The 14,750-nt window shown below is 43.7% G+C and overlaps 1 protein-coding gene and 1 pseudogene across 1 annotated transcript; one reads left to right on the top strand and one right to left on the bottom strand.

The window, feature by feature from the left end:
• Positions 1-642: 642 nt before the first annotated feature.
• Positions 643-1,044, bottom strand: NHLH2 (nescient helix-loop-helix 2). The gene has a single exon (XM_070363821.1). The coding sequence runs from the start codon at positions 1,042-1,044 to the stop codon at positions 643-645; it is 402 nt and encodes a 133-aa protein (XP_070219922.1).
• A 4,155-nt stretch (positions 1,045-5,199) lies between these two features.
• The window catches only part of LOC102265528 (galectin-related protein pseudogene), an 84,069-nt pseudogene continuing 74,518 nt past the window's right edge, over positions 5,200-14,750 (top strand).

Raw genomic sequence — 14,750 nt, 5'->3', positions numbered from 1 at the left:
CACAGTGTCTGTTCTCAGTGTGTCTTTTTAGCCTTACCAAATAGCCCAGGCTTGTCTGTTTAGATTCTAATATAACCTTCCTTTTACAACGGAACAGAAAGTTTTCTGTGTTCCACCTTTCTGAGCCTTAAATCTTTGCCCTGGAGGCGATTCCCTCCCCTCCCCTCCGAATGTTTGGTGATTTGTCAGTTAGAAAAAATAGCCAGATAGTCTAAAGATAAAAGCCCAGACTCTGAGCTTCTGCCCCTCATCCTTTCAAAACATTAAGATCTGTGGGAGATGAATGCAGGAGAACTCAAAGTCTCCAGTGAGCTAAAGCAACAATCCCTAAAGGGATCCTAACACGTGGAGGGGAGGCCTGGAGGTCACTTGTCTGGGTACCTCCAGGAGGTTCGCCTTGCCTGAAAAACACTCCTTGCAGGCCCCAGGACTCCCCAGACAACCCCACCCTTCTGGAGTCGGAAACCTTACAGAGTCGCCCGGCGGACAGGAGAGAACAAAGTGCGAGCCTCCTCCCGGGTCCAAGGCCTGGTGGCCGCCGTCCCTGGGCCGCCGCCTCCACCGCCATCCCCGCGGCGGCCGCCCCAGTAGGCCGCGTTTCACCCACTCCCGGCCAGGCGGCCCCTAGCCGCGACCCCGGCCCTAGACGTCCAGGACGTGGTTGAGATAGGAGATGTAGCAGATGGCCAGGCGCAGGATCTCGATCTTGGACAGCTTCTTGTCCGGGGGCAGCGTGGGCAGCAGTTTGCGGAGCTCGGCAAAGGCCAAGTTGAAGGCCTCCACGCGGATGCGCTCGCGGGTGGCGTGGGCCGAGCGGTACTTGGCGGTGGCGCGCCGGCGGCGGCGCTTCTCTTCGCGGCTCAGCTGCGGCGGGTGCGGGTAGAGCGTGGCCCGGCTGCCGCCCTTGCCGTCGGCCTCCTCCACCGGCTCCAGGTCCGACACGCTGCCCAGCACCTTGGCGTCTGCGCCGCCCAGCGACTCCGGATCCGAGTGCGCCGAGCTGGGGTGGTCCGAGTCGGCGGCTTGGTCCGGACTCAGCATCATTTTGGAGGCTGAGGGGAGTCAGAAAAGCGATCAGTAAAAGGAAGTGGGGGGTGGGGGGGTCCTTCTTTGGATAGGAGCTAGAGCGGGAGGGGGCCTAACCCGCCGGGCCTCCGCGCGGCCCGGGCCAACTTCCCACGGCGGTCTGGCTCGCTCCTCCGAGCGGGTCCCACGGGGAGAGAGCGCGCCGAGGCGGGCAGACCCGAGGGCCAAGACCCGAGCCTCCGCCTGGCGCAGGAGCCGGAGAAGCCTCGCCTTGGCCCAGGCCGCATCCCGGACCTGACACCGCGGCCTCCGGGAGGCTGAGACTGGCCTGCGGGCCTGCTCCGGGGAACCGCCGCCGGCCTGCGAGGCCGCCACCGGGTTTTGTGCTTCCTTCGACTAAATACAACTCGGCCATTCCGCCTGCCTCACTTCTTCTCCGACTCTGACAAACGAATGAATCCGAACGACGAATCCACCTGGGTTTTGCTAGGGGACAGAGAGACACGGAGAGCACTTCCCGCCCAGAGGGCCTGGGGCGAAGCCGCGGGAGAGCCGGGCGCCCGCGGGCCTCGAACGGGCCTGGGGCAAGGGGCGTCCGGGGTTTCAGAGGAACTCAGCCCTGAGCACAGACGGCCCGGAGTGGGAAGGCTTCCCCGTACCCCTCGCTCTTCTTCCTAATAATCAAGAGATGACGGAACCAACGTGAAGGCTCCTTTCAATAGCAAATGGACTCTTATGCCCTCGCAGGCTCCCGAAGCACCATCTGTCACACAGACAGCTACACACTTCGGGGACCTAGGGACGCGGCGACGTGGGATCAGACAATGCGCCCGCAGTCTGCCGACCACCTCCCAGGAAAAGGTCGGCGGCCGGGTGGCTGCAGGAGGAGAGAAAGGAGGAAAGGCATGGACCGGGGGCGGGAGGCGGGCGCCGCGCCTTCTGCCCCGGCCGGAGCTGCAACCCCAACCCGCAGAGTTCGGTGCTCCGAGGCGGAGAGTCGGGAGCCCGCAGCGGTCCCCGAGGCCGAGGTAGTCTGGCCTCTGATTCCTCTAAGGATGTACTCGTAGAAAGGCCGCTGTGCCCGGCTCCTCCTGGGCGCCTGGAGGACCGGCCCCGATTGCGCGCCTACTGGGATAGGGTCGCTCCCAGCCTTGGGGCTTCAAGGAAATTCGGGCTTCGAGAAAGGGTCCGGCAGGCAGGGAAGGCACCTGCTGGGGCTATGCGCACCGATCCCGGGCGCCGGGAGGGCGGACCAGGCTGCCAGCCCCGGGCCCCGCGTGTGCGGCTGGGCAGGAGGGGTGCTAGCCGGGGAATAGGTCGCGTCTGCAACGTGCGGGTTTGCTCCTAGACAAAAGCTGGGGCTGTGCTATCTGCTTCCAGCGATCTGCTTCCAGCATCGCACTTGCTTAGTTAGGTGCGAATTTGGCTCTAAGGCGGCTTTCATTTCCCTACGAGGAAAACAAGTCCTCTAAGGTAAAATAAAAACAAATGCTCCAAGTGTTTTACGTGTGACTCTTCGGACTTTTCACGTACACGTTTATAAGTAGAACAGCTTGCAGCTACACCTTCGCCTTGAGAGGGTATAAATAAGTAGGCGAGTAATGGAAAATTACAATAAACCACAACATAGTTGTAGATCGGATGAAAAGTTCCTGGGTTGCCCTCAAATCATGTTAAATTCTTCTCCAGGTGTCTTTTAAAAATATTCATATACAGCATGTCGTATATGCATTTTGTTTTTTTCAGGCATTCATGAAATACTCTATAAATACGATATGCATAATCTAACTTAGTTCCAAGCTGGGAAAAAAGCATTTAAAGGAGGCTTACCTTGTAAAAGCCCTTTCGATAATCTTTTCTCCAATCTTTTAGAGTTAAAATCCCAGGGAATAGCGGGGAGAAATTCCGAAATATATTAAAAGCAGCAAATATTTATTACATTCAAAAATGAAAAAGCAGCTGTCATCTCGCTGGTGTCCACAGCGAGGAACGGTATGAATGATTGTTCACTTAGTTGATAGATCAAAAAAACGCCTTTTCCTTTTAATTGTTCTCAAACATTTCGGGAAATTCGTTGTTGTTTTTGTTTTTTTTTTTTTTTAACGATGTGTTGAAAAGTCTCTTGCCTCTTTTCCTCTTCTGGGTCTCTATAAATAACAAAAGAGATGCAGAGATAAACACAATCACATCAAAGGACTGATTCCTCCACTTTCTAATAGCGGAAGAATCAATAAGAAAGATGGTTAAGATAAGATTCCGCTCCTGTGAGGAGGACTCTTTTCCTTCCTTAATACGGCTGAGCAGAAACTGGGGAGTGCAAAGCAGAGATGCGATCTTGCTCAGAAGTGATTTTTTTTTTTTTTTTTTTTTTTTGAGATAAGGCTTTGTTCAGCTGATGTCTCCCCAGTTCCCAGGAACACAATACTGTAACTCGGGGCTAAGCTTGCCTCTTCCTCTTCCCTCCTTTACTTGTATGTTGTATAAACAGACACCTATTTCCAGTTTCAAAGTCTTTCAAGGCTTGGTTACATCGCCCACCCCCCACCCCCTCCTTTCTTTACCTTGTAGCAAAATATATAGAGTCAGTGGCTTGGAGATGCTTGGAGAAAGGTTGGTGAAAAGTGAACGTCTCCCGGAGTAACAGTGACAGGGAAGCGGAGAAAGAGGCGAGAGGGTGGGAGAGCCAGAGCAAAGAGACAGAGATGCGTGTGTGGCTTCTTGGCTCTCTTGGTACCAATTGATTCAGCCTGGAGATGGTCGAAGAGATAAAGGCTTAAGAAGGGGGATGGAATTTTTTTCCCTAAATTGATATTTAATGGGAAATCCTATTGGACAGAAACCTGGGCATGAGTCACTTAATTGGACTTGACATCTGTCACAGTGTGGGAGTTTTCACAGCCCAAATATTTTAGCAGATCAGATTCCCACTGAATCTGTGCCATAAAATATAACAGTTGAAAGCAGTCCATGATAGAAATCTTAGCCTCTAATCAGAATCTCTAGCCATAACCAGGCTATTTCTCTTTTTCAGATTATTGATGCAATGTAGCTAAGTGCAAATAGGCAACATATTGACTATGGAAAAATTCTCCTGGCATATTATGAAACTAGCATCCTCCCTTACAATTTAGGATAATGTTTGTGTCCTGAACATGGAAATATGTATTATATGTGGTGCTACAATAAACAGGTTTGCAACAACTAACATTTATTAGTGATCATTTACATTTTAAAAGACACTTCAACAAGGTTTGATTAAGCATATTCATGTTTTTGAGAGATATTGTGTCACTGGACTAATTTTCCTGTATGATTTTAAAAAAAGGAAAAAGAAAACCTTTCAATAGATTAAGTCATTGGTGAAACTGAGAACAGAATCCAGGTATTGTTATTTCGGGGATCACTATGTGAGATGATTCTACTTTTCTAAATATGTTTGTTTTTCTTTTCACCCACTCATTCATTCAGCTTAAAATATGGCATGTTACATGTGTTGATTATTGCAGTTCATCGTTGCTTATTTTAACATGTGAATATTTAGCTGTGTGGCAGTGCACTGGGCCAAGATGTAAACACTCACAAATCATCAGTGTATTCCAGCACATAATACTTTTGCCTCACATGACCCCACAGTCCTGAATTTATATACTTTATGACAAAAGAGAAAGTCTACTTCAACTATTTGGTCACTTTGTAGAGATACTGTTATTCACCATCAATTACATATTATTTGGAGTCATTTCAGCTCTTTTGATTGTGGAAGTTTAAAAGAAATAGAGTATTGCAGTCTTACCTCTCATCTCTCCAATCCCTGAGGCAGCATTTGTGGAGACAGGAGTCCTCACTTTCCCTCTGTGATCAATTTTGCCTTAAAAATGGGATCTATCGTCAAGAGAGGGGTTGATCATCCCATTCCTGGGTGTGATCCTCTGAGTTCCTCATGGCTGTCACCATTCCTGTTTGCCTTTGCAAGCATTTTTCATCCTCTGGGAGATTCCTAGACCAGAATGGGGTGGAGTGGGGTCGGGGGGTGGGGGGGAGCACAGAGTGCCTCCACAGAAAATGGGCACCAGCCATTTCCAGCCTTATTTCTGCCCAGCCCCAGTACAGAATTAAAGTTATATACCCTAGGACATTTAAGTGAAGGCAGGAATTGGCCACATTTGGGTGGCAATGGAAACAGGTGAGTGTATAAATTCCCAAGACAGTGAAGATGAAAGGAGAAGGGAAGTTTCTCCAGTCTGGCTAGGAACAGCCAACACTAAACTTTCACACATAATCGTAAGTGTAGAAACAGTTATACACCTACAGATACTGGTACTCTTCACCCCCCACCACTCACACAAGTGGGCTCTTATCAGACTCCTACACATTCAGACGGATAGATGGAAAACCTGGTGGGTCTAATCACCATGGCCCATGAGGCAACTCATGTTAGAGTGAGAAACAACTGGTATCTCTGGATACCCCAGTGTTGGGGGGCGGGAGGAGAGATGGGGCAATCAAAGCAGGCAGATTCTGTTGTAGCGTGTGTGGATCCAAGCACACTTTCTTTCGTGTTCAGGCTTTCTTCTTCCACACTTACAGTCGGTGTGTGCATAAATTCACATGTGAGTAAGCCCATATAAACAGGTACACACTCAGATTCATACACAACCATGCCTAGACATACCGTCATGGTCATAAACATGAATTCACACTTGCATACACGCATTCTTTCTTCCAGGAAAGCCCCCCGCCCCTCTCCTACCACCACCTTCATCTTTTCTAAGACCCCCCTGGCACAGACGGTCCCACGTTCTGTGCTCTATAAGCACTCTTTTCATATCTCCCTTAGAGACTACATATTGTGTTGCCATGATTCTTGGTTTCTATGCCTGGGGCTCTCACTAGTCTGTGATGCTTCCGGGGAGGACCAGCACCCTTGTCTGAGACAAGGTGACAGTGACTTGACTCTCTGGGTACAGAGGCACCCAGGATGTTTGTAACACAGAAACACTTCCTCCAAAAGACACCTATGGTTTCAGTTGTACCAGTTTTCTTTCCTATAATAGTGAGGATAACAATCCTGTCCAACTCACTTCACAGACTGGTTATGAAACTCACTGTGTGTAAAGCTATTTTATAAAATACTAAGCACCAGGCAAATAAAGATATTGTGAATTATTACCCCAATACTAAATAATATTATTAAATCAGTGGGGAGATGGTAAGCAGTGATTTAAAAAAAAAAAAACTTCCTGGCTCTATCATATGCCAGCTATGTGAATTTAAGGAAGTTATGTAACCTTTCTGGACCTCAGTTTTCTATCTGTAAAATGGGAATAACAAAATTATGTCATGTTATGTATTTTTTCCAAAGATGAGTGAGATAATGTGTGTAAAGCACTTAAACTAATGCTGAGTTTATTTAGTCTTTAACTTATAAATATATATATATACACATGGTTTGCTCATTGGATTGTTGTTCAGTTGCTCATTCGTGTCCAGCTCTTTGCAATCCCATGGACTGCAGTACGCCAGGCTTCCCCTCAGAGGAGTTGGTCCTTCACCATCTCTCAGAGCTTGCTCAAACTCATGTCCATTGAGTTGGTGATGCCATCCAACCATCTCATCCTCTGTTGCCCCTTCTCCTCCTGCCCTCAATCTTTCCTGGCATCAGGGTCTTTCCAGTGAGTTGACTCTTATCATCAGGTGGCCAAAGTATTGGAGCTGCAGCTTTAGCATCAGTCCTTCCAAATATATAATATTTAATTTACTGTCATGTTAAATAAGTGTTAATATTGTTAATATTATTACTATTATTCAATATAAATATGTATACAAATACATATTGAGAACAAGAAATATAAATGAAGTTACATGAAATATACACATATCCCGTATACTCATTCAGATTGTGTGTATCTGTGTGTGTATATATACATATGGCAACTAACCTAGAGTGATCACTTTTCATGTATCCAACATAGGTCAAGGGACTTTACGGTATTAACTCATTTATCTTCACCACAAAGCCATGAGGTAGGCCCTGTTGCATGCAAGGAAACTAGGACACAGAGAACTAGTGTATTCAAGGTCACATAGTTAATAAATTGTAAGGCCAAGATTTAGACTCAGGTAGTCCATATTCAGAAGAAGGCAATGGCACCCCACTCCAGTACTCTTGCCTGGAAAATCCCTTGGACGGAGGAGCCTGGTGGGCTACAGTCCATGGGGTCGCTAAGAGTCGGACACGACTGAGCAACTTCACTTTCACTTTTCACTTTCCTGCATTGGAGAAGGAAATGGCAACCCACTCCAGTGTTCTTGCCTGGAGAATCCCAGGGACGGGGGAGCCTGGTGGGCTGCAGTCTCTGGGGTCGCACAGAGTCGGACACGACTGAAGCGACTTAGCAGCAGCAGCAGCAGCAGTCCATATTCAGAAACTGCAACCACTATGCATTATTGCTTCTATGGTCGTGGTTTTCTACACAAAGATACTCATACAGAAGAATTATTCGCCAAATGAAATGTATATTTTGAGAGAGAAATGTATATACACACAAGGATCATATATAAATTACTATATTTTGCATCCAGAGGTAGAGAGTCACAGTAATTTTTAAAAACTTACTGTGCATCTAACATTGTGCCAGACACTGTGAGACTACAAAGGCTTTATAATTATTTGTTAATTTCACTAGACAGCTATTTCCAATCTATTTTCTTAAATTTTGCACCCCATCAGTAAAAATTTTCAGCATACATATCCAGGGTATGTATGTTCATTATTAACAAACTTTATACATGTACTATTGTAGCATATTTTGTAACTATAAGCATATGCAAAAAAGACATTTTAAGAGTGATAATTTTACTCATTAGCATATAAAAACCTCTAGCAGCATATTATTGGTAACATATAGTTTTAAGAGCAATAAGCTTTATTTTACTAGTTATTGGTTAATCCTTTGTGATAACATGACTTGATCTGATTTGAAGTTCAACTTCTTTAGAATCTGGTTTTTATGGCTAATATGGCAGAAAAAGATACAAAATTCAAAGACCCAAATAATATAAAAATTCGAAGACCCAAATTTAAGTTCATTATTGGTTGTGCTAACTAAATTATGATTCTCATTTTTCTACCTTACCTATCAAATATGCCAGAGTGGAAGTGAAAGTTGCTCAGTCGTGTCCGACTCTTTGTGACCCCATTCATGGAATTCTCCAGGCCAGAATACTAGAGTGGATAGCCATTCCCTTCTCCAGGGGACCTTCTCAACCCAGGGATCAAACCCAGGTCTCCTGCATTGCAGGCAGATTCTTTACTAGCTAGCCACCAGGGAAGCCAAGAATGCTGGAGTGGGTAGCCTATTCCTTCTCCAGGGGAGCTTCCCGACCCAGGAACCGAGGTCTCCTGCATTGCAGCTGGATTCTTTACCAACTGAGCTATCAGGGAAGCCCTAAATATGCCAAAGTTTTGTTGAAATTTGATTAGCAAATTTCCTTGTAATGTGTATTATTCTTTTTTAACAAATGGGTTCAAAGCCCTGAATCTTTTTATTTGAAAATACCTTAACAGTTTGGAAATTCCTATTTCTAAGTGTTCTGTGTTCAAATACAAGAGATTTGGGGCTTCTCTGATGGCTCAGCCAGTAAAGAATCTGCCTGCAATGAAGGAGACACAGGAGACACGGGTTCAATTCCTGAGTCAGAAAAATCCCCTGGAGGAGGAAATGGCAACCCACTCTAGTATTCTCGCCTGGAGAATCCCCATAGACAGAGGAGCCTGGTGGGCTACAGTCAATGGGGTTGCAAAGAATTGGACATGACTGAGTGACTAAGCACACAGCACACAGCATGCTATTGACAGCTCTTTGTCATCAAAGAAAAACAAGGTTGGAACACCAACCTTAAAGTCAAATAATTCTTTGACTGTTTTGCCATGTGATAGCGAGCATATCTCATTGTGGGGCAGCAGACTATACGCTCTCTTCCAGTTTCCTATATTGCAAAGATTCAACTATAGTTTAATGGACTCCTGTTTCTAAAACTAATTACTTGGCTCTATCTTGTGCCCTTCTGTTCCAACTTCTATACAGAAAAGTCTTGCATAGGAATTATTTAGTGAATCAATTTTGTTTGTGATAGAATCTTTGGCCCCAGACTCTATATTTATTTGAGTTATAGCAGCCATTTTCTTAGTGGTTACACCACCACAATTTTTCCACAAGTCATTTTTTTATTAAAGATCATTTTGGTGGTGAGTGTATCTTCTCCCCTACATTTTACCTTTAATGCCCTCTTAAAAAGAGAAGCTTTTCACGTATTTCATTATTGAAATAGAATTTGTAAAGTACCATGGCTGAAACATGTTGGAAATAGCTGCTGTTCTTTCATCCAACTAAGTAACAAACTTCCAACACCACATAAATTGTTTTAATAGTTGTTTCTTCACATCTTCAGCAACGTTTCTCAAGTGTCCATCAAAGGAATTTGCCAATATGGGAATGCATTTTAGTTTGTCGCTCTATTAGCTTCTGTGTACTCTTTCAGCCATTTCCTGCAGTATTTGGCTTTTGCTATAAAGTAAAAAACCTCAAAAGAGACTTCTAAACACGTATCATATTGAGTGAAATGTTTAAAAGCAGTAGATCTTGAGTATGGCACGATTTTAAACATCCCTGAAAAAACTCAAGAGGTTTGCATTCAGGTTTTGGATGCCTTTTTTTTTTTCAATCAGTTCATTTAAGTATAGTTTTTATAGCGTAAAATTCCCCCTTCAGAGGCGTTCAGTTCTATGAATTTGACAAATGTTACATTCATGTAACCGTCACAAAGTACATAGCATTTCCATCCCCTAAAAATGCCCTGTACCCCTTAGTAGCCAATCCCTTTATCCACACCTAGCCTCGGGCAGCCAGAATCTGATTTCTGTTCTTGTAGTTTTGCCTTTTTCAGATGACATAAAAATGGAATCATAGTATGTAAACTTTTGAGCCTGGTATTTTTTTCTTAGCATAAAGCTTTTGAGATTCATCCAGTTGTTGGGTGTATCAGTTGTTCCTTCCTCTTTTGTACTATGCGGTAGTGAGTGGTGTGCATGTAATACAATTTATCCATTCATAAGACTTTGAGTTTTTCCAGTTAGATATTAAGAATATAGCTAACAATCTGGTATAACTGTGTACAGACAGGTATTTATGAGGGCATAAGTATACAGTTCTCCTGGGCAAACAACTGGAGGTGAGATTGTTGGCATGTATGGTGAGTGTTTGTTCAACTGTATTAGAAACTGCCAACTGTTTTACAAGGTAGTTGTACCATCTGCATTTTCACCAGCAACACTGTAGTTGTTTCACAACTTCCCTAGTGTTTGTTATTGTAACTTTAAAGAACATATTTTTTAAGCCATTGTAACTGGTGTCTTGTGGTATCTCACTGTAATTTTATTTTGTATTTACCCCCCTTTAAGCTTCATTGAGATATATAATGTTTATATTTAATAAATGGCATGCATTTAGAGTGTACATGAGTTTAGGCATACATGTACAACCCTGAAATCACCAGCACAATCGAGATGGTGAACATATCCATCGTAAACTTTGTAACCCATCTCCTCTCATTGTCCCTTCTCCTCCCATGGAGAAGCTTTAGTCTACTTTCATAACTAGAGATTGTTTTGCATCTTTAGAATTTTGTAAAAGTATAATCATATACTATGTTCTCTTTTTTGTTTACCTTCTTTCAATCACAGTTATTCTTTTGAGATTCATCCACGTTGTCGCATGTATCAAAGTCTGTCCCTTTTTTTCTTTCCTTTTTTTGTTAAAGTGAAAGCAGGCTTATTGAGAAAGAACCACATTCCATAGGCAGAATGTGGTCCTTCGCAGAAGGCGAGAGCAGCCAAATCTGTTCCTTGATACTACAGAGAAGTACTCATTTTACTGTTTCCAGGGAATTCCCTGGTGGTCCAGGGGGTTAGAACTCTGTGTTTCTACTGCAGGGGGCACCAGTTTGATCTCTGATTGGGAAACTAAGATCCTGCAAACCACACAGCATGAACAAAACTCATTTTATCATTTCCAGAGCTCTTTATATAATTTTGTAGATATAAGTTCCTGTCTGGTAATGTGTTTCTTTTGCCTGGAGAACACTCTTTACTTTGATTACAGAGCAGGTCAGTTGGCACCAAATTTTTTCACCTACTATTTTTCTGAAAATGTCTTTATTTTTTTCTTTTTTTTTTTTTAATATTTACTCTGGGTATAGAATTCTAAGTTGGTAGTTGTTTTTTTTTAATTTTTTCTTTCTATACCTTAAAAACATACGTCATTTCTTTCTGCCTACATAGTTTCTGATGAGAAGTTTGCCTTAATTCTTATCTTTGTTTTTCTATATATAATGTGTTCCTCTTCTCCCACAGCTGTCATTGAAATTTTTTCTAGATTTTATATTTTAATTGGGTTGACTATGATGCATCTAGGTGTGTGTAAGGTATTTGTTTGTTTGGCAAATATCCTCTGTAGGGGTGTCTTGGCTCCTTGGAATAGTGAGTTACTGTCATTCATTATTTTGGGGAAATTTTTGGTCATTATTTTTTCAAATAATGTTTCTGCCCCATTAACAGCTGCCAAGAGGAGATACCCCACGTCCAAGGTCAGGAGCAGCAGCCATGAGGAGATACCCCACATCCAAGGTAAGAGAAACCCCAGTAAGACAGTAGGCACTGAGAGAGGGCATCAGAGGGCAGACAGACTGAAACCACAATCACAGAAAACTAGCCAATCTGATCACATGGACCACCGCCTTGTCTAACTCAATGAAACTAAGCCATGCCGTGTAGGGCCACCCAAGATGGACAGGTCATGGTGGACAGTTCTCACAAAATGTGGTTCACTGGGGAAGGGAATGGCAAACCACTTCAGTATTCTTGCCTTGGGAACCCCATAGAACACTTAAAGATGAACTCCCCAGGTCAGTAGGTATCCATTATGCTACTGGAGATCAGTGGAGAAATAACTCCAGAAAGAATGAAGGGACAGAGCCAAAGCAAAAACAACACCCAGTTGTGGATGTGACTGGTGATGGAAGCAAGTTCCAATGCTGTAAAGAGCAATATTGCATAGGAACCTGGAATGTTAGGTCCATGAATCAAGACAAATTGGAAGTCAAACAGGAGATGGCAAGAGTGAACGTCAACATTTTAGGAATCAGAGAACTAAAATGGACTGGAATGGGTGAATATAACTCAGATGACCATTATATCTACTACTGTGGGCAGGAATCCCTTGGAAGAAAGGGAGTAGCCATCACAGTTAACAAAAGAGTCCAAAATGCAATACTTGGATGCAGTCTCAAAAACAACAGAATGATCTCTGCTCATTTCCAAGGCAAACCATTCATATCACGGTAATCCAAGCCTACTCCCCAACCAGTCATGCTGAAGAAGCTGAAGTCGAATGGTTCTATGAAGACCTTCAAGACATTTTAGAACCAACACTCAAAAAAAATGTCCCCTTTTCATTATAGGGGACTGGAATGCAAAAGTAGGAAGTCAAGGAACACCTGGAGTAACAGGCAAATTTGGCCTTGGAGTACAGAATGAAGCAGGGCAAAGGCTAATAGGGTTTTGCCAAGAGAATGCACTGGTCATAGCAAATACCCTTTTCCAACAACACAAGAGAAGACTCTACACATGTTCATCACCAGATGGCCAACACTGAAATCAGACTGATTATATTCTCTGCAGCCAAAGATGGAGAAGCTCTCTACAGCCAGCAAAAACAAGACTGTGGCTCAGATCATGAACTCCTGATTGCCAAATTTAGACTTAAATTGAAGAAAGTGGGGGAAACCACTAGACCGTTCAGGTATGACCTAATCGAATCCCTTATGATTATACAGTGGAACTGAGAAATAGATTTAAGGGACTAGATCTGATAGACAGAGTGCCTGATGAACTATGGACAGAGGTTCGTGACATTGTACAGGAGACAGGGAGCAAGACCATCCCCAAGAAAAAGAAATGCAAAAAAGCAAAATGGCTGTCTGAGGAGGCCTTACAAATAGCTATAAAAAGAAGAGAAGCAAAAAGCAAAGGAGAAAAGGAAAGATATACCCATTTGAATGCAGAGTTCCAAAGAAAGGCAAGGAGAGATAAAAAAAGCCTTCCTCAGTGATCAGTGTAAAGAAGTGGAGGAAAATAATAGAATGGGAAAGATTAGAGATCTCTTCAGGAAAATTAGAGATACCAAGGGAACATTTCATGCAAAGATGGGCTCAATAAAGGACAAAAATGATATGGACCTAACAGAAACAGAAGATATTAAGAAGAGGTGGCAAGAATACACAGAAGAACTGTACAAAAAAGATCTTCACAACCCAGATAATCATGATGGTGTGATCACTCACCTAGAGCCAGACATCCTGGATAGTGAAGTCAAGTGGGCATTAGGAAGCATCACTACAAACAAAGCTAGTGGAGTTGATGGAATTCCAGTTGAGCCATTTCAAATCCTAAAAGATGAGTGAAAGTGCTGCACTCAATATGCCAGCAAATTTGGAAAGCTCAGCAGTGGCCATGGGACTGGAAAAGGTCAGTTTTCATTCCAATCCCAAAGAAAGGCAATGCCAAAGAATGTTCAAACTACTGCACAATTGCACTCATTTGATCCATGGGGTCACTAAGAGTCGGACACGACTGAGCGACTTCACATTCACTTTTCACTTTCATGCATTGGAGAAGGAAATGGCAACCCACTCCAGTATTCTTGCCTGGAGAATGCCAGGGACAGGGGAGCCTGGTGGGCTGACATCTATGGGGTCGCACAGAGTCGGACATGACTGAAGCGACTTAGCAGCAGCAGCAAAGTAATGCTCAAAATTCTCCAAGCCAGGTTTCAGCAATACATGAACCGTGAACTTCCAGATGTTGAAGCTGGTTTTAGAAAAGGCAGAGGAACCAGAGATCAAATTGCCAACATCCACTGGATCATCGAAAAAGCAAGAGAGTTCCAGAAAAACATCTATTTCTGCTTTATTGACTATGCCAAAGCCTTTGACTGTGTGGATCACAATAAACTGTGGAAAATTCTGAAAGAGATGGGCATACCAGACCACCTGACCTGCCTCTTGAGAAACCTGTATGCAGGTCAGGAAGCAACAGTTAGAACTGGACATGGAACAACAGACTGGTTCCAAACAGGAAAAGGAGTACGTCAAGGCTGTATATTGTCACCCTGCTTATTTAACTTATATGCAGAGTACATCATGAGAAACACTGGGCTGGAAGAAGCACAAGCTGAAATTAAGATTGCTGGGAGAAATATCAATAACTTCAGATATGCAGATGACACCACACTTATGGCAGAAAGTGAAGAATTAAAGAGCCTCTTGATGAAAGTGAAAGAGGAGAGTGAAAAAGTTGGCTTAAAGCTCAACATTCAGAAAATGAAAATCATGGCATCCGGTCCCATCACTTCATGGGAAATAGATGGGGAAACAGTGGAAACAGTTGCTGACTATTTTGGGGGGGCTCCAAAATCACTGCAGATGGTGACTGAAACCATGAAATTAAAAGATGCTTACTCCTTGGAAGGAAAGTTATGACCAACCTAGACATCATATTAAAAAGCAGAGACATTACTTTGCCAACAAAGGTCCGTCTAGTCAAGGCTATGGTTTTTCCAGTGGTCATGTATAGATGTGAGAGTTGGACTATAAAGAAAGCTGAGTGC

Source organism: Bos mutus, chromosome 3 (genome assembly GCF_027580195.1).
Source record: "Bos mutus isolate GX-2022 chromosome 3, NWIPB_WYAK_1.1, whole genome shotgun sequence".
NCBI lineage: Eukaryota > Metazoa > Chordata > Mammalia > Artiodactyla > Bovidae > Bos > Bos mutus.
Note: the sequence above shows the minus strand (reverse complement) of the source record. Positions and strands in the feature narration are given on the sequence as shown.